At 44.7% G+C, this 16,428-nt stretch overlaps 4 protein-coding genes across 5 annotated transcripts; 3 read left to right on the plus strand and 1 right to left on the minus strand.

The window, feature by feature from the left end:
• Nucleotides 1–404: 404 nt before the first annotated feature.
• On the plus strand, nucleotides 405–5,953 carry dhx32a (DEAH (Asp-Glu-Ala-His) box polypeptide 32a). The gene is made up of 11 exons (XM_076143618.1): nucleotides 405–913; nucleotides 2,501–2,694; nucleotides 2,795–3,167; nucleotides 3,312–3,551; nucleotides 3,639–3,732; nucleotides 3,946–4,095; nucleotides 4,483–4,674; nucleotides 4,773–4,913; nucleotides 5,014–5,204; nucleotides 5,319–5,509; nucleotides 5,596–5,953. The coding sequence occupies exons 1-11, from the start codon at nucleotides 680–682 to the stop codon at nucleotides 5,780–5,782; spliced, it is 2,187 nt and encodes a 728-aa protein (XP_075999733.1). The 5' UTR covers nucleotides 405–679; the 3' UTR covers nucleotides 5,783–5,953.
• Nucleotides 5,954–6,070: 117 nt separating this feature from the next.
• bccip (BRCA2 and CDKN1A interacting protein) lies at nucleotides 6,071–8,136 on the minus strand. Its single transcript, XM_076143620.1, has 7 exons — nucleotides 7,948–8,136; nucleotides 7,634–7,708; nucleotides 7,450–7,530; nucleotides 7,267–7,353; nucleotides 6,975–7,162; nucleotides 6,532–6,700; nucleotides 6,071–6,438 (listed from the first exon to the last, which is right to left on the minus strand). The coding sequence occupies exons 1-7, from the start codon at nucleotides 8,086–8,088 to the stop codon at nucleotides 6,268–6,270; spliced, it is 912 nt and encodes a 303-aa protein (XP_075999735.1). The 5' UTR covers nucleotides 8,089–8,136; the 3' UTR covers nucleotides 6,071–6,267.
• Nucleotides 8,137–8,237: 101 nt separating this feature from the next.
• On the plus strand, nucleotides 8,238–11,090 carry uros (uroporphyrinogen III synthase). Of its 2 annotated transcripts, none has more exons than XM_076143621.1 (10): nucleotides 8,238–8,512; nucleotides 8,907–9,031; nucleotides 9,111–9,194; nucleotides 9,284–9,380; nucleotides 9,455–9,529; nucleotides 9,999–10,073; nucleotides 10,176–10,259; nucleotides 10,372–10,457; nucleotides 10,541–10,639; nucleotides 10,717–11,090. In XM_076143621.1, exons 2-10 carry the CDS (start codon nucleotides 8,969–8,971, stop codon nucleotides 10,837–10,839), a joined length of 786 nt encoding a protein of 261 aa, XP_075999736.1. In that variant the 5' UTR covers nucleotides 8,238–8,512; nucleotides 8,907–8,968; the 3' UTR covers nucleotides 10,840–11,090. The 2 variants fall into 2 exon arrangements, with proteins under 2 accessions (XP_075999736.1, XP_075999737.1); XM_076143622.1 differs by having other exon boundaries at nucleotides 8,469–8,512; nucleotides 8,910–9,031.
• A 614-nt stretch (nucleotides 11,091–11,704) lies between these two features.
• Nucleotides 11,705–15,856, plus strand: mmp21 (matrix metallopeptidase 21). The gene is made up of 7 exons (XM_076143619.1): nucleotides 11,705–11,877; nucleotides 11,959–12,809; nucleotides 13,312–13,451; nucleotides 14,290–14,431; nucleotides 14,530–14,787; nucleotides 14,870–15,042; nucleotides 15,551–15,856. The coding sequence occupies exons 1-7, from the start codon at nucleotides 11,705–11,707 to the stop codon at nucleotides 15,854–15,856; spliced, it is 2,043 nt and encodes a 680-aa protein (XP_075999734.1).
• Nucleotides 15,857–16,428: the final 572 nt, after the last annotated feature.

Below are 16,428 nucleotides of genomic sequence, written 5' to 3' on the forward strand. Positions count from 1 at the left end.
CACCAGCTGGTTGGGCCTTTTCTCTGGACGTCAGTAGGAATTTCAAAATAAAATACCTGATTTACGATCTCTTTACTATTATCTCTCATATTTAGCATTCATTTAAAATCTCGCGTAAGGAATAAACATCTATCTCGTGATTTATATAGGATCTGTAATAAGTGTTGTTCTTTTAATTGGGATTCTCATAATTTCGATATAGAATTGCAATACTCTGTTGTTTGTGGGAGAATATCTAACTTCCTTGTGAGCATTTCTACACCGATGGGAACATTCTGACCATTTATCTGCTCCACATGTGATGATTCGGTATAATCGGGTGATTATGTCTGCGGTGAGTGTGTGTGACTGTGTGCAAAGCGGAACACGTGTGAAGGGAAATTACGCACCGGTGCGCACCGCTCACCGCGCGTCAGCTCCAAACCGGACCAGCAAACTTCCAACTTTAAAAGCTGTAATGACAGAAGTGTAAAGTGTATATTTGTGTTTTCTTTTCCAAGCCGAACAGTCCAGATTCTGGTGGATTTAAAAGCTGATCCGTCCGAGTAAATAAGGATATTTAACGCGAAGGTAAATAGAAACTTCCAGGCTGATCCTCGTCTTTTTGTTGTTTGGAAGCGTTTTGTGCCAAATCCATGTGTTGTCATCTGACTGGGAGAGGGACGGAGACAAATCTGACATGTCCGAGGACAAGGACTCGACCGAGTGTCCCGGAGAGGACGCGTTTGGTTTTGGAGACGATTTGGAGTTAAATCAGTTCGACGGGCTTCCGTTCTCCACACGCTACTACACGCTGTTAAAACAGAGGAAGACTCTGCCTGTGTGGAAGGCCAGGTGCGAGTTTGAAGATGCCTTGCTTAATAACCAGCTGATCATCGTGTCTGGAAGTGCGAAAACTGGGAGAAGCACGCAGGTGAGCAGGTGACATCTGAAGCATGCTTGTCTAAATGTCCTTTGTGTGTGTGTGTGTGTGTGTGTGTGTGTGTGATGTGACAGCTAATGGGATGAATGAAAACACAGCAACGTGGAGTCTGACGTTCAGGAGATGAAAGTGCATCTGTGGATTTCCTTCATTTCTACAAACTGAGACAGAGATCAAACTGTAGACAAACAGAGCTGTTGATACTTTGAATGAGCTTTTTAAGGAGGACAATGCATCTGTCTGTCTGTGTCTCTATGTCTGTCTGTCTGCCGGTCTGTATCTCTGTCTGTTTGTCTGTCTGTGTCTGCCTGTATCTTTCTCTCTCTGTCTGTATTTTTTCTCTCTCTCTCTTTCTGTCTTTCTGTCTGTGTGTCTGTCTGTATCTTTCTCTCTCTCTTTCTGTCTATCTGTCTGTCTGTCTATGTGTCTGTCCTGTCCTGTTTACTCACTGATTCCTCCTCCAGACTGCACTGAATACCTCAGCATAACCACATTTGCACGATCAGCTGCAGCTTATTGTCTCACCCACAGTTCAACAGCAGCTATAGTCTCTCCTCACTCAACAATCTAATGATCCACAGCCTCCCTTCATTTCATTACAATGTGTATCACTCCTGTTCTTCAGGTCAGTACTCTGGCATGTGGACCAAAGTTTTCCCAGGAAAAGACAGAAAAGAAAAATCCTTTCGTATATCACATGAATTGAGCTCATAGCCTGTTGCAGTCCAGGATGTGTGTGTGTGAGTCTTTGTGGCCAGAGCCGTCCAGCTCAGGAGATGCCGTTGTGTCCAAGCTTCAGCAGGTCTGCAACACAAAAGCTCCAGCGGGTGTTATGGGACCACCTGCTGCTAAGCTCTTATCCACTGGAGCCGCCACATGCTGCCAAAGCAATTTTACATTACGGGGAGATAATACCACAGGATATTCCCTGACAGTGTTTGTATTGCTATTGGTACAAGCCTCTCGGAGAAGAACAACACAACATTGTGCGTGCAGAATGTGTGCGGTTTGTACAGAAGGCTTCAGATCCTTTTAGCGAAAGAAGTAAAGCCACAGAGGGAAAGTATAAGTCCTGCATTCTGAAGTGGTGGAGTAAAAGCATTCATAGAAACACTCGTGCTGAGTCCGGGTTTGATGATTTTCATGTTTTCCTGTCGCAAAAGAAGGAAATGGAGGAAGGACAGAGAGAAGTGAAATGGGACTGAAGGAAGAGAAAATACAAAAACATAAGGAAGATGAAAATAAACAATGAGAAAAGAAGAAGAATGTTTAAAAGTATAGTGTTTAGTTTCACTGTATCGGTATAAAGTGCAACATTTAGTGAAGAAATTGCAATAAATGTGTTTGTTCCTTCTCAAAATGTTCCACTGAATGTTTCATGGGTGATTCTGATGCAAACAGAGATCGTGCAGCTCAGGGATTTTAAGTTCCAAGTTCCAGAAGCACCAAAGGCTCAGAATTGTCCAAGGCGACTGAAAAATGCAGCTAAATGTGATTGTGGTTGTTAAGATGATCGTGAGAGAGACGGATTGTCCTGTTCTACTTTGTATTTGAGTTTAATGACGTTTCCTCCTTCAGATCCCTCAGTGGTGCGCCGAGTTCTGCCTGTCTGCACAGTACCAGCATGGCATGGTGGTGTGCACCCAGACCAGCAGACAGCAGGCCGTCCATCTGGCTTTACGAGTGGCGGACGAGATGGACGTCAACATCGGCCATGAAGTGGGTTACACCATCCCTCTGGAGACCTGCTGCAGCTCCGACACCGTCCTCAGGTCTGTCCACCAAGTCCCTCGCACACTAGGAAGAGGACGAGGAGAAGGACATTCAAGAGCAGCTTCACCATTAACCCCCTCCTACTGGTTTCCCCTCCAGGTATTGTACGGATGACATGCTGCTGAGGGAGATGATGTCAGACCCGTTCCTGGAGCACTACGGCGCCATAATCATCGATCAGGCCCACCAGAGGACAGTCAGCACCGACACGCTGCTGGGTCTCCTCAAGGACATCCTGCTGCAGAGGCCCGAGCTCCGTGTGGTCGTCCTCGCCGTCCCGCCCGTCACCCACAAGCTGCGGAGCCACTACGGCGGCGTCCCGCTCGTCAGCCTGGAGGCCCCGTGTCCCGCCGAGGTCGTCTACAGCAACGGCGGCCACAAAGATTACTTCTACTCGGCCCTGAGGCTGGTGCTGGAGATCCACCGCACCAAAGAGGAAGGAGACATCGCCGTGTTTTTGGCCTCAGCTAAGGTGAGAGAGTGAGACGTCTCCCTGGGCGGCGCACTGGACAAAGTTCACAACAGGGATCAATAAAGTGTAAACATTAAACTTAAGGAATTTAAAAGTTCCTCCTCTCTGTCTCTCTTCTCTCCGTGCGTTTCCCTCTCGCTACAGGAAGTGGATTGTGCCCTCAGCATCCTCCAGAGAGAGAGCACCAGGCTGGGAGCAGATCTGGGCCCCATGGTGCCCGTGGTCCCGTGTCCGGCGCCGGCAGGCCTCTCGTCCGTCCTGCCCGAGGAGCCGGGTCGCAGGAGGTCCAGGAAGGTTTTCCTCCTGACCCCTCAAGGAGAAGACGCGTGGTGGAGCGCCGAGTCCATCAACTTTGTCATTGACACCGGCGTACAGAAAAAGATGGCGAGTCGTTGTGATACTTCACACAAGGACGTTTACATTAAAGGAACAAGATGCTGATGTATGTATGATTGACGGTTTGTCTTCTAGGTGTACAATCCAAGAATAAGAGCTTCCTCTGAGGTGCTTCAGCCAATCAGCAGGTGTCAGGCAGACTTACGCCAGCAGGTGTCTGGACCAACAGGTGAGGATCATCTGTCTCTGTGTGGAAGCCAGATAGCACTTCAATCAGGTAGAAAGGGCAAAGGGTTAATTTGTGTTGTTGACAAAGTTTCTGTGAGTCGGTAAAGGCCGTTTGAGTTTCCTATTAAGAGTGAGTGAAGACGGACTTTCACCTTCTTATCAATAAATCAAATGAATCCATTCAGCCGTTTTGATCCGGTGGATTTAATTCCAGGGAAATGTTTCCGTCTGTATCCGGAGGAGAGGCAGCTTTCGGATCAGAGCTTCCCGCGGATTCTGGAGTCCAGCATCACGCCGACGGTCCTTTTCCTGAAGCGGATGGAGATCGCCGGCCTGGGACAGTGTGATTTCATCGACAGACCGGGTTAGAAAACGTGTCCTTCTTCATCTATCTGATGCAAAAAAAGGTCATTGTGGCCCCGGGAGAAAGTAGAGCTGAGTCAGCGCTCAGTGTGGCTGTTTGGGCCCGGTCAGCCGTGCTTTAGCTGAGCTGACAGGGTCCTGCTACTGGCCATTGTTTGAGCCCCGTCCCACCCTAAACATGGCCAGAATAGACCAGGGTCACGGCCAGCTCATTAACCAGGCTGCAGTCTGGCTCTGCACAAAGAACCAGGAAGTGTAGAGGCTGGACGTGCTGCAAAGATCTGATTGTTCTTGTCCTTGTGTCTATATGTATTAGGTTTCTTGTGTGAGGAACACTATTGATAATGAGTGATTTGCACCTTTGTGTCGTTGCATGCCCGTGCTGCAGATCCCGAGGGTCTCATGCAGGCCCTGGAGGAGCTGGATTACCTCGCCGCGTTGGACGACGACGGGAACCTGTCCGAGATCGGGATCATCATCTCCGAATTGCCTCTGGACCCTCAGATGGCCAAAGCTCTGCTGGCGTCCTGCGAGTTCGACTGCGTGAGCGAGATGCTGACAATCGCGGCGATGCTCTCAGGTATGCATGTTCAGAGTGTCACTGCAGTTCTCTACAATTGCGTAACCTACTTTTGTCAGACTGATCAACATGGATTTATGCCGATCTCTGTCTTTCAGCACCGACCTGCTTCCTGGAGCCCCCTGCTGGCATGATCCATGAAGCAGCCCAGTGCCACAGGAAGTTCCAGCATCGTGAGGGCGATCACTTCACCCTTATCAACATCTACAGTGCCTTCAAGGAAATCCAGAGCGAAAGATGTGAGATACAAAATTGATGTCTGACAACGAATCCAGGTTAAGGAAGGCCAGAGTTTGTCCTTTGTTGTAACTCTCTCTCTCTCTCTCTCACTCTTCCCAGACTTCAGTGTTGAAAAGTGGTGTCGGGACTATTTCCTGGATCATTCTGCCCTAATGATGGCCGACGCCATTCGCTCTGAGCTGACCGACACCATGAGCAGGATCGAGCTTCCCGTCTCTGAACCGGCCTTTGGAACCAGAACCAACACCCAGAACCTCAAAAGAGCCCTGCTGGCTGGCTTCTTCATGCAGGTACACGGAGGCCGAGTCCTGAATAAAGATGACGTCACTACATAAAACAGCACAGCTTCAGAAACGGTCATAAACGATCACACAGTTGCATCATCTTCTTCTTCTTCTTCGTAGATAGCGCAAGATGTGGATGGATCCGGAAATTATTTCATCCTGACGCACAAGCACGTGGCCCAGCTGCACCCGTCCTCCAGCTACGGGCTCAACTCTCACAAACTGGGCCTGCCGGAGTGGGTTGTGTTCCACGAATACACACTGTCAGACAACAACTGCATCAAAACCGCCTCGGAAATTTCTCCTCAAGTGTAAGTCTGAGTTGTCGAGATGCAATAGGGGGATGTCGTCTTCTTTCATCACTTCAAATTAAGCTAATTTCTGTTCATCTCTCAAGGTTCATTGAAATGGCACCGCAGTACTTCTTCTACAATCTGCCACCTAGTGACAGCAAAGAGGTACTGCAAAGCATCATGGACCCAGAAGGATCCAGCAGCGCCGGAGACGAGAACCAAAACGCACCGACAATCAGCGAAAGTGACTGTGCGGGGGCCGCAAACTCTGACAGATGTGCGATCCAGTGAAGGAAATATAGAAATATAGGCTGAAATGTGTATAAACGGTTGCGAATGTGTGTCAAACGTGCTCAGAGGGATTCGGAATGAACGCTGAAAATAGCTAATTGCCCCTTTAGTGACACTCCCATCTCTCCTCCATCTGTTGAGAGCCTCTAAACTCACCTATATCAGTCTTCTACACGTGAAATAAATCATTAACAGTCTCACTTCATCTTAAAATCTACAATCTAGTTATATAGAAACCTGTTTGGAGAAGAAGGGGTTAATTCTGTCCAATCAAGATACCACAGCATAATCAGTAAATATATTTTTATTGTATGAACAGGGTGGTAATTGTTTTGAATGGAAACCTTTCTTATTCTACATGTCAGATTTACAATAACCGTACTATTTAATTGATCTTGCCGAATTTCCTTTTAGACTCGAGTGTGTTGAGCCACTTTCCAGGAACCTCGAGTGTGTGTATATGTGTGTTTGTGATCTCTGTGGGTTTATACAGTCAGGTATTCCTTCAGCTTGTCCATGATGATGGGCATCCTGTCCGCCGGGATCAGCATCACCGTCCTGAACGGCTTCATGGGAACGTCGTCGAACGACCACCTGCCGCTCAAGCAGGAGTCGGCCTCGTCCTGGACGGAGTAGTGGAACTTCATGATGGCTTGCTGAAACACGAACGGTTGAATATATTATTTTTCAGCCATTTTTCTGACCTTAATGTCTTAACTAAACTTGAACGTGTCGCTGCCCGGTCGTACCTCATAGAAGAACTCCTCCTCTGCGTTGACAAAGAGGTACTCGTCCTTGGGGGCTCCTCCTCTGGCTGGGATGCTCTTGGTCACCTCCTTGCAGGTCTTGCTGATCATCAGGCAGTAGTGACACTTGCCACTGGGCTTGTTTGTCCTCTGAGCTTCTGCTATTTCCTCCCTGAAACAAAGGAAGCATTGTTCTTACATCATTTCTTACACAATAACCTTCCAAACATTGACTAACAAAGATTACAGTAAATGTCACACTGTCCTTCTCTAATGTACATGTATGTCAATGCTGATGTTGTGACACTATCGTCCCCTAGTGGCAATAACTTAACATATCCTTCCAGTATATTATCTGGATTTTTAAATGCATATAAAAAAGATACTGTGTGATTCTGTGTGTATTCCTCCTTGGTGTGACACTGTGGGAGTTGTGTCTCACTCACTGGAGCTGTTTGTGTAGCGGCAGGGCGATCTGTGGAGGGACGTTGATGAAGCGCTCGCTGAGCAGTAAACCCACAGGCTTGCTGGTGTCGCTAAGGATCAGCTCCAGCTGTTCCATCACACTGTGGTTGGTGTTCTTCTCGCACTGATCCACGATGAGCTCCTTCACCTCCTCCACGCACTGCACACCCTGTCCACAAACACAATGAAACATCAGATGAGTCCAACACTCTTACTCTATGTTCCCCCCAAAATGCCATTTCCTGATTTTGCCGTGTGTGATGTTGGTGCTACCTTTCTCTCTGTGAGGTTGAGCATAGAGATGAAACCAAACACTTCATCTGGGTCTTCCTCATCGCTGTCCTCTGGCACTTCAGCTTGCTGGAACCACATCAAGAAACAAGAAGGACCATTAAGAGATCAAACTAACAACCATACAAGTAAAAAGCTGCATTAAATGGATAAGATGTGTTTTACACGAATGACGCTTCCGATGTGATTCTGCTGAATGATGATGTCTGTCATCTCTGCTGTGTTTACATGAGCCTTGAGGAAGAGCTGCAACCCAAACAGAAACACAACCATGCTGCCATTTACCACTACGACTTGGAACATAGCCAGGAAATAAAAATGTCTAATAAATACATCACACATCACAAACCTGTTGCAGTAGTTTCTTAACCCCATTGAAGTCAGTGCCTGAAATGGTGTGAGCTTCAAAGTCCACAAGGACCTCCTAAAAGTGACACAAACAATTAAAAGGCAGTTAAAACGAGGAATCAGCCGGCAGTTGGGTAAATATAGGACGAGCACGACGTATTTTATGTAGATTCGTCCCGTATCCGTCTATATTATCTTAATACATATAAACAAAACATTGTAGGGGATTAAGTACGTTCTGCTTTTAAGACAGCAGGATTAGCAACCTAGCTTAGCAGGAGTCCATAACTACGATCGTATTATACGTGAGTTTACCTCGTTGATCTCCTCCTCCGACGCCTCGCTGTCGTCCTCCAAGGAATCCTCATCGTCCTCTGGGTTCTCATCCGAGCTGTGTTCACTTTCCTCGGGATTTTCACCCAAACCCACCGCTCTTCTCTTCGCTGATGAAGCCATGCTGCAAACACTCAACACGTGTCCTCGAAGTGGGCGTGGCGAGGGTTAAGGTTTAGTAGTAAAGCGACCGGGGAAACTGTAACGCTGAAGCCGCCATTACGGCCCTGAATGTACACGAGCGCTCTGTTGGCAACAGGCTTTCAGACCCAAAATGCCTGCTTGTTTCCAGTGGACGAAGTGGAATAAACCATTTATGGAAAGGGGAGGCAGAGAATACAGACTGTAACTAAACTATAATATCACCGTATAATACGCGTCTTTGATATTGATATTGAATTATCTATCGTTTAAATTGGCTGTAAGTGATAACTGTGTTTCTAGCATTACATTTCTCCGGATATGTGTAATATATTCAGGATTTTATCTCCCCTTCTTAACCGCAAAACAGTCATCATGCACTCAGCTGATTCTGAGCTGACTGAAGGTACTAAAATGTCTTGTCAAATTTGCTGTAGCCATTGTCTATTGTTGCCACCGTGTAGTAATTGTAGCATGTTAGCAGGATCAATTATTTACGCTCATTTGACTTGATGTGCACGTTTTATTAAGTGATAGTACATGTAACAAACGCTGCAGCTAGCTTCCCGAAGCTAGCTGTGCACTCTTGCTCATGTTAACAACAACACACATCGCAATTTATCCTCTTTTAACGACGCAAAAACATACTTCCTGTTTTATATGTGCTTGTTTGAATAAGTCCGTTATCGTGCTCCACAGTGATATCAGCATTTGGCAGTTGTTGGGTGTAGCTTCGCTCACATGGCTGTCACACCCTCAGTGTTGTTGCTATCGTTGATTCTTGTCTCTGTTGTTTGCAGCAGTGTTCATATTCCACTCGGGATGGTTGGCATATTTTAATCATTAAGGATTTCCAGTAAAGATGCACGTCCTGCTTCTTAAAGAGCCGAGAGATGGAGATTCTGGACCTGATCCTTACATTAAGGTAGATCTAAGTACAAGTATAGTATATGATCTAAGTATAAGTATAAGTTTGAGATAAATTAATGTATTATCATCCACAGGAATTGGCATCGCATGGACACAAAGCAACCCTCATCCCTGTGTTGTCCTTTAAGTTTGTCTCATTAAACATCTTGTCAGAAAAGGTAAGTTAAAATGTATATATGGAGTTACAGTGTTAAGTGATTTGTCTACTTTGATTATTTCGTCATGAATGATTTCTCCCAAATGCCAGCTTTTCCAACCTGAAAAACATGGGGGTCTTATTTTTACCAGTCCAAGAGCAGTGGAGGCTGTGAAGATGTGCTTAGAGTTGGAAGAAAGAATAGAAGGTGAGGGAGGACACATTAACTTAAAGATGAAAGGTGATCCACTACTGAACTTTGTCATGTCTTGTTTCATTCAGAATGGAACAGTTCTGTGAAAGACAAATGGAACGGCAAATCCGTCTATGTGGTTGGGAGGGCAACCGCCGCATTAGGTGAGTTATTGTCATTTTCATTGTTCCTTATATGAGCATTTGATATGACTGGTCATTGCAGCAGAGTGTGGCAGCACCTGGCCATCACAGAAACACGTTAAGTGATGTAACTACCCTCAGTCATTTGTTGCACACAAGCGACAGTTTGCTGTGATGCGGTCCGACTGTTTATCTTTGTTAGGGAACGATCAGGTGCAGCATCTTCCTGCCTACGTCCTTGTAAACATTCACAGCTGGAATGTTGCTTTGTTGCCGATTATGAATTATTATGAGCCGTATTACAAATAACACACTGCTCTTGGCATTTCATTGAGACAAGAACTCTGTGGGGTTGCTATGAGAACTGATATTCAATTTTGCGTTGGAACAATTTGAGTCAGAAAGTTACATTTTAACTCAACCAAACTATAACATTCTACTTTCTTTCTCAACTCATATCTTGCGTATCCTAATTTTCCGTCCTGAGCAGTACGGAATTTGGGTCTGAACCCTTTGGGCGAGGACACAGGGACAGCAGACGTCCTATCACGACTCATCATCGAAAGTAGGATATTAATTTTACATTCTCAAATATGGCTTAGATAAATATATAAATTTATTATTACCCTGATAATTTATATGACCTTAAACTTCATTCTTATCGCAGGAGAAGACACAAATATTTTACCACTTTTCTTCCCCTGTGGATCGATCAAAAGAGAAGTCTTGCCCACGGCTTTAAGGGAAAGTGGTAAGCCTGTTGTGCCTTACAATTACAACCCAAGGTGATACAATTCCCACTGGGGTTATTCTAATTATAAGATAGTAATTGCACCACCTTATACCCATTTCTTTGTTTCCAGGAGTGCCTCTGGAGACCCTGACTGTCTATCAAACAGCTGAGCATCCAGATCTGGATAAGAATCTGAAGAACTACTTCACCGAGCAGGTAATATTCCAATCCTGGGACGCCTTAAAGGGGCATATTTATCCTTTAACAATGTAAATACTGACTTATGTGTTTGTTGGTAGGGCATTCCTGCCAGCGTCGCGTTCTTCAGTCCGTCAGGAGTGAAGTTTTGCCTCCAGGCTGTACAGAGGCTGTCGGGGGAACAGCTGACTCAGATAAAGGTACGGCTTCGTCACAGCGGAGCACTTGTGAAAATTCACCATTCCCTCCAGTGTCCCTTATGCGTTTTTGTCTCCAGTTCGCAGCCATTGGACCGACGACGCAAGACGCCATGGCGGCAGAGGGCCTGTGTGTCAGCTGTAGTGCTGAGAAACCAACAGCTGAGCACCTTGCTGCAGCAATAGCAAAGGCTCTGCACTAATCAGCCTGCAGGCTCAACTTTCAAATCTCTCCATTGTGTCTGTTCCATTTGTATATATTGTATTATCTATATATATTATTTGTCTGATAGTAATTTAAAGCTCTTGTTGCCACTTTGGAAATTATGCTGGATTTATGTGTTACACTTCAGGAATTCATGGCCCATTGTTTCAAGTCACACAGCGAAAGTGAATGTACTTCTATTTGTTGAATATAGGACGAGTGTGTTTCTGAGTCTCAGCACCTTAACCACTATTTGTGCAAAAACTGCTGACCAATTTTGAATCCATAACTCTATAGATTTTTAATTGTATCTTCTTACCTCCAAGAAAAACATTGATTTCTATTCATTTCTGTTCAATGTCCAAACCTCTTATCAGACTCTTCCAGTGAATGGAAGTAGGAAGCAGTAAAGTGCATGAAGAACATTCATCTCTTAAGAATATTGATGTGTTTATTTTTGAGAATAAATTTCAGTGGGTGAGATGAATATGAAACGTTTGCCGGGTGCTTATTGTTTGTAAAACTCTTTTGTCAGAGTAAGTGTGGCTCATTCAGAGCAGGTGTTAGCAGGGGGTGGTGACTGTCCTAAAACACTTGAAAGTGAAGGTATTTGCTTGTTTCTTTAGGTATACGAGGCGCCTTTTAAAACCAACAGAGCGTGTATAACACATCCATGCCCCTCACTCTGATTCAGGGACAGGTTTACCTTTCACAGGAGTGTGAGGAAAGAGGGGATGGATACCTCCACAGGGTCGCACCTTGAGATGGGGCGTGGAGAGAGGGGACTTTGCCTATAAAGCAGGACGGCTTCTCAGTACCTTTATGTTCACTTTGTATTTACTCTCAGGAGAACCAAAGCCACGATGCTGACTTTTATCCAGCTGATCTTTTTCCCTTTCTGGACGAGCATTAGCTTGGCTTATGCAGAGAAACTTTTCCACAATCGGGATCATTCTGACCTGCAAAGCGGCGATTCTCACAGAGCTGAGCTTATATCGGACGCACGTACGGCAGAGGTAGATATGTTGAGACTCACGTCTGAAAAGGTACACATTTAACTGTAAAATTATTCCAGCAAAATGCAATTGAACCCATGTCTTCAGTTGTTCCTCTCTAGATATGGATTCATCCAGCCAGTGAGCTGGGAGGAGATCCAGGACGAAGATTCAGACACTTATTTTAATGATAACTTCCTGGATGATCTCCAGACGAGGATCCATGAAGGAACCTCAACGTCTCGTTCAAGAGACGACGAGCAAAACATGCCAAGTGAGAGCCAAGTGTTTGTCTCTGCACTTAGAGAGTTTCAGAAGGTATCGGGCCTTCCCGTCACAGGCGTGTTTGACGAGGCCACTCAGGAGGCCATGAACAAACCACGGTGTGGAGTCCCAGACAAAGAGATGGACCTGAACGCCCTCGTAGTCCCTGAAAACATCTCATCAAACGATAGCAACCCTGACAATGAAGGTAACACCCCAGCAACAATCAGTGACACAGCTTTTGCTACTGCAAACTCCTCTGAAGATGACATGTTAAATTTTAATGACACAGACAGTTTCCTCACGTTAATTTCCAATGATACCAGCTCAAACTACACAGACGGCTTTAACGAGGTCAATAGCACATCACTAAACAGCTCACATGTCAACGACTATCAAACGTTAAATCAGAGTGTTGAAGTTCATCAGAGCCAAGCAGTGAGACGTAGGAAACGAGACCTCGCGGCGCTCGTACACAAAAGCAGACAGAGAAGAGAATTGTCTGAAAGTGGTTACGTGGCCTTTTCAAAAAGTGTGTTGAAGTGGAGGCTGATAGGAGAAGGTTACAGCAGTCAGCTGTCCGTGGAGGAGCAGAGGTACATCTTCAGATTGGCCTTCAGGATGTGGAGCGAAGTGTCTCCGCTGGAGTTTGTGGAGGACAGGCGTTCCCCGCTGGAGGATATCGACATCAAGCTTGGCTTTGGCACAGGTACAATACAGAGATATTGAAATTTGAAATATGAATGAACTCTTTTGTGCATCTAAACATTTTTCAAACCAGGGGAACTTCAGAGAGACATGAGAATCCAAACTCTAGACATGTCTGAGTTGATTATTTACCACTTTACGCACCATAAACCTTCAGTACGGCATTAAGACAACTAGATACAGAACACATACAGAGTAGTCATACACTGAGAAAGAGGTTATTTTTTCTACATTTAATTCAAGGCGAGCATTAAGTGGAAAACAAGGTATAGTGATCTCATCCTGATGGTTATGTTTCCATTATGCAGTATTGAATTTAGTGTGTGGGTGCTATATTTTTTTGCAAGTCTATTTTACTTGAGAAAATAAACAGAAATTATTATAGTTAGAGTTATAATGTTAAGAACCATTTTATTGCAGCTGTCATTGCTTTAATCAGAGCTTTAGCTGGAATATTTTTACAATGCAGCTTCTATTCATTTGTCCCTCTATCCACCATGCAGGGAGACACCTGGGGTGCAACCAGAGGTTTGACGGCACAGGCCAGGAGTTCGCTCATGCCTGGTTCCTTGGAGATATACACTTTGATGATGACGAACACTTCACTGGCCCCAACGCCGGCGGCGGGATCAGCCTCCTCAAAGTGAGTGCCTGAGGAAGAGAAATGTCCATAAAAATGAGTTGTGCTTTATTCATTATGAAGATGCATGTAAGCTAGATTACATATTGGATGAAAGTTTTCACCTTGAGTCTCCAGGGGCTTTTGTGCTTTTAAGAGTAGTTGAAGAAAGAAAGGAAAGAAGGGTGGACAGAAGGAAGGACAAATGGGAGGAAGGAAGGAAAGAGGGACGGACATAAGAATAAGTGGAAGAAGTGAAGAAAGTAGGACACCAGGCATGTGGGAGGGAAAAAGAATGCAAGACTGAAGTATAGCAGGAAGAAATCAATTTATCAATGGATTATGTGGGATTTTATGTGAAATTTACCAGAGGACGGCCACATTTATTTCATGTTGACTGTGAAATCTTCTAAATCTGCATTGCAACTAAATGTCAAGCAGGTAAAAAGTACAATAGTTCCCCCTGGAATGTCAAATAGTACAAATGCAGAAATGGATTAAAAACTCTTATTTTCCATCTCTGATCTTAAGATGGTAACTTAAAATGACTGAATTATACTACACTATATACTATACTACCCGGATCCGCCCTCTTAGGACATCACCTATTCTGTCCTAGCTCTTCTGATGCTCTTGTTTTCTAATCTGTCATTTCTAATTTGTCCTTTTTTCTCATTTATCATAGTACCTAACTTATTGCACTTCTACTCTAGCTCTAGTTATGGTCTTAGCTGTTGGTTTTGGAAGGAAATGCGCTTACGATTTCTTGTGACCTGAAGTTCTTTTATCTACCTTTGTTGAAAGTCACTTTGGATAAAAGCGTCTGCTAAATGACCGTAATGTAATGAATTGTATCCGATAGGTGGCGGTTCATGAGATCGGTCACGTTCTGGGTCTGCCCCACATCTACAGGCCCGGCTCTATAATGCAGCCCAGCTACCTGCCCCACGGGTCTGTCTTTGAGATGGACTGGATGGACAGGAAAGCCATACAGAACCTCTACGGTATGTGATTCTGGCGCCATCTGGTGGATATGCAGCAAATCGACTCGATTCACAAAGAAACGACTAATATATATACTCTCTTTGTGTTGGACCACCAGGAGGTTGCAAGGGTCGATTCAACACAGTGTTTGACTGGATCAGGAAGGAGAGGACCCCCTACGGAGAGGTGGTCATCCGCTTTAACACCTACTTCATGAGAGATGGCTGGTACTGGCTGTACGAGAACAGGAGCAACCGAACGCGGTTTGGAGATCCGGTCGCCCTGCGGATTGGCTGGCACGGAATTCCCACGGACGGAGTGGACGCCCAAGTGCATGTGTGGTCCAGAAAGAAAGATGCGGTTTACTTCTTCAAAGGTATTCGTCTTTGGATTGACACATACTCACAACTTCTATTAAATGGTTTTAAAAAGATTTGTGTTGAATGTTGTTTATGCAGGTACTCAGTTCTGGAGGTATGACAATGAGAATGACCAGGCCTTCAGACAGGACCCAGAGGGACACCGCTATCCAAGGTTCATCTCTGAGGGTTTCCCAGGGGTCTCCAGTCCCATTGACACGGCTTTGTATGACAGGAAGGACTCGCACATCTACTTCTTCAAAAGCTCTCTGGTAAGGAAATGTGGAAACAATAGTGGAAGAAGAACTAATACCAGAATAAAAACAGACTCCAACCAGATACCTACCCCATATGTCAGGGTCGTGTTGTCAAAATTCTATTTAGGTTAAAGGAAATAAGTGTTGGTAAAGTAAACATACTCAATTTGTTTGTTTTATCACATAAAGATTGAGAAAATGTTCATTAAATTCTCTTCTAGAGGATAACAATTCATCAACAGCTGGATGATAATGTGAACTATTTAACATTATATAGATGTTTTAAAGACCTGAGACTGATGGGAAAGCAGAGAAAGATTGAGTAGTTTAGATGCTTGAATTGTACCTTCAACAAACATTTAGATTCAGGAACTTGACTCTATAATGTGTGGAGTGTTTTCCCACTGTTCCATTTACCAAGGCTTTGTATACTTTGAAACACTCCAGGCTCATTTGTTGTTTCTCAGCATTAAATATTCATGCAAACATAATCTCTTATCTTCCTGAAACAATCTGTTAACAGGTATATGCGTTCGACGTGGAAGCCAACAGCTTGGTGAGAGGTTTCCCCAAGAGACTCCGAGATGTTTTCCCTCCGGTGGTGAGCGGAGATCATCCAGGGGGCAACATCGACGCCGCCTACTTCTCCTACACCCACAACTCCATCTTCCTGGTCAAGGGCTCGCGTTTCTGGCAGGTGGTGAGCGGGCGGGATCGCTGGCGGCGGCCTTATCTGCCACGGAATGGCTTGTTGCCACACAAAGAGGTGGACCAGCACTGGTTTGACATTTGCAACGTTCATCCCACTGCACTGAAACTAAAGCGCTAACACTGCACTGTCACTAGCTATCAATACATTCATCTCTCCTTCTCTGTCTCTCTCTCTCTCTCACTCTCTCTCTTAGTCTCTTAGTCTCTTAGAGGTAGGAAGTGAATTGGCAAGGAGCACAAATATTCAGATTAAAACAATGACATTATTTATAGCATGAACGAGAATCAATTTCAATTTATTCATAGTATCTTTGCTAAATAATTGCTTCAGGCAGGCAGCAAAACGGTAACCTCTAACAACTCAAAGGTGTATAGGTACATTTCATACCTGACAGTTTGTTTTGTTGAGCTGCAGTTAATAGTATTGAGGTGACACAGCTTGCTTATAAAAACAAACCATAACAATGTCAAAGATGCAGATTGTATGAAATAGATACACAGATAAACAGATTTTTAGGCAGGAACAATGCTTCATAGAGAAGCAAAACACATTGATTTGCTTCTATCCTGCCTTGCTCCATCACCACTGTGCACACCAAGTGAAAACAAGCTTTTTCAACGTCCAGAATCTATTACTGAAGCTCTCAATACCCTAAAAGAATCGGAACAACAACACTAAACAATGTGTAA

The sequence above is a fragment of the Genypterus blacodes genome, unplaced genomic scaffold (genome assembly GCF_046128005.1).
Source record: "Genypterus blacodes isolate CSIRO-AG114 ecotype Tasmania unplaced genomic scaffold, CSIRO-AGI_Gbla_v1 ptg000026l_1, whole genome shotgun sequence".
Classification (NCBI taxonomy): domain Eukaryota; kingdom Metazoa; phylum Chordata; class Actinopteri; order Ophidiiformes; family Ophidiidae; genus Genypterus; species Genypterus blacodes.

Excerpts from the sequence above, each read along its gene's own strand:
- bccip (XM_076143620.1), bottom strand. The coding sequence starts at position 8,088 with ATGGCTTCATCAGCGAAGAGAAGAGCGGTGGGTTTGGGTGAAAATCCC. Across the intron at positions 7,163-7,266 it reads TCAACCTCACAGAGAGAAAG|GGTGTGCAGTGCGTGGAGGA; the intron begins GTAGCACCAACA and ends GTTTGTGGACAG. Across the intron at positions 6,439-6,531 it reads AGGAGGAGTTCTTCTATGAG|CAAGCCATCATGAAGTTCCA; the intron begins GTACGACCGGGC and ends TTCGTGTTTCAG.
- uros (XM_076143621.1), top strand. The coding sequence starts at position 8,969 with ATGCACGTCCTGCTTCTTAAAGAGCCGAGAGATGGAGATTCTGGACCT. Across the intron at positions 10,074-10,175 it reads ATCACGACTCATCATCGAAA|GAGAAGACACAAATATTTTA; the intron begins GTAGGATATTAA and ends TTCTTATCGCAG. Across the intron at positions 10,640-10,716 it reads AACAGCTGACTCAGATAAAG|TTCGCAGCCATTGGACCGAC; the intron begins GTACGGCTTCGT and ends TTTTGTCTCCAG.
- mmp21 (XM_076143619.1), top strand. The coding sequence starts at position 11,705 with ATGCTGACTTTTATCCAGCTGATCTTTTTCCCTTTCTGGACGAGCATT. Across the intron at positions 11,878-11,958 it reads GTAGATATGTTGAGACTCAC|ATATGGATTCATCCAGCCAG; the intron begins GTCTGAAAAGGT and ends GTTCCTCTCTAG. Across the intron at positions 13,452-14,289 it reads GCGGGATCAGCCTCCTCAAA|GTGGCGGTTCATGAGATCGG; the intron begins GTGAGTGCCTGA and ends TGTATCCGATAG.
- dhx32a (XM_076143618.1), top strand. The coding sequence starts at position 680 with ATGTCCGAGGACAAGGACTCGACCGAGTGTCCCGGAGAGGACGCGTTT. Across the intron at positions 3,552-3,638 it reads CCGGCGTACAGAAAAAGATG|GTGTACAATCCAAGAATAAG; the intron begins GCGAGTCGTTGT and ends TTTGTCTTCTAG. Across the intron at positions 4,675-4,772 it reads AATCGCGGCGATGCTCTCAG|CACCGACCTGCTTCCTGGAG; the intron begins GTATGCATGTTC and ends TCTGTCTTTCAG.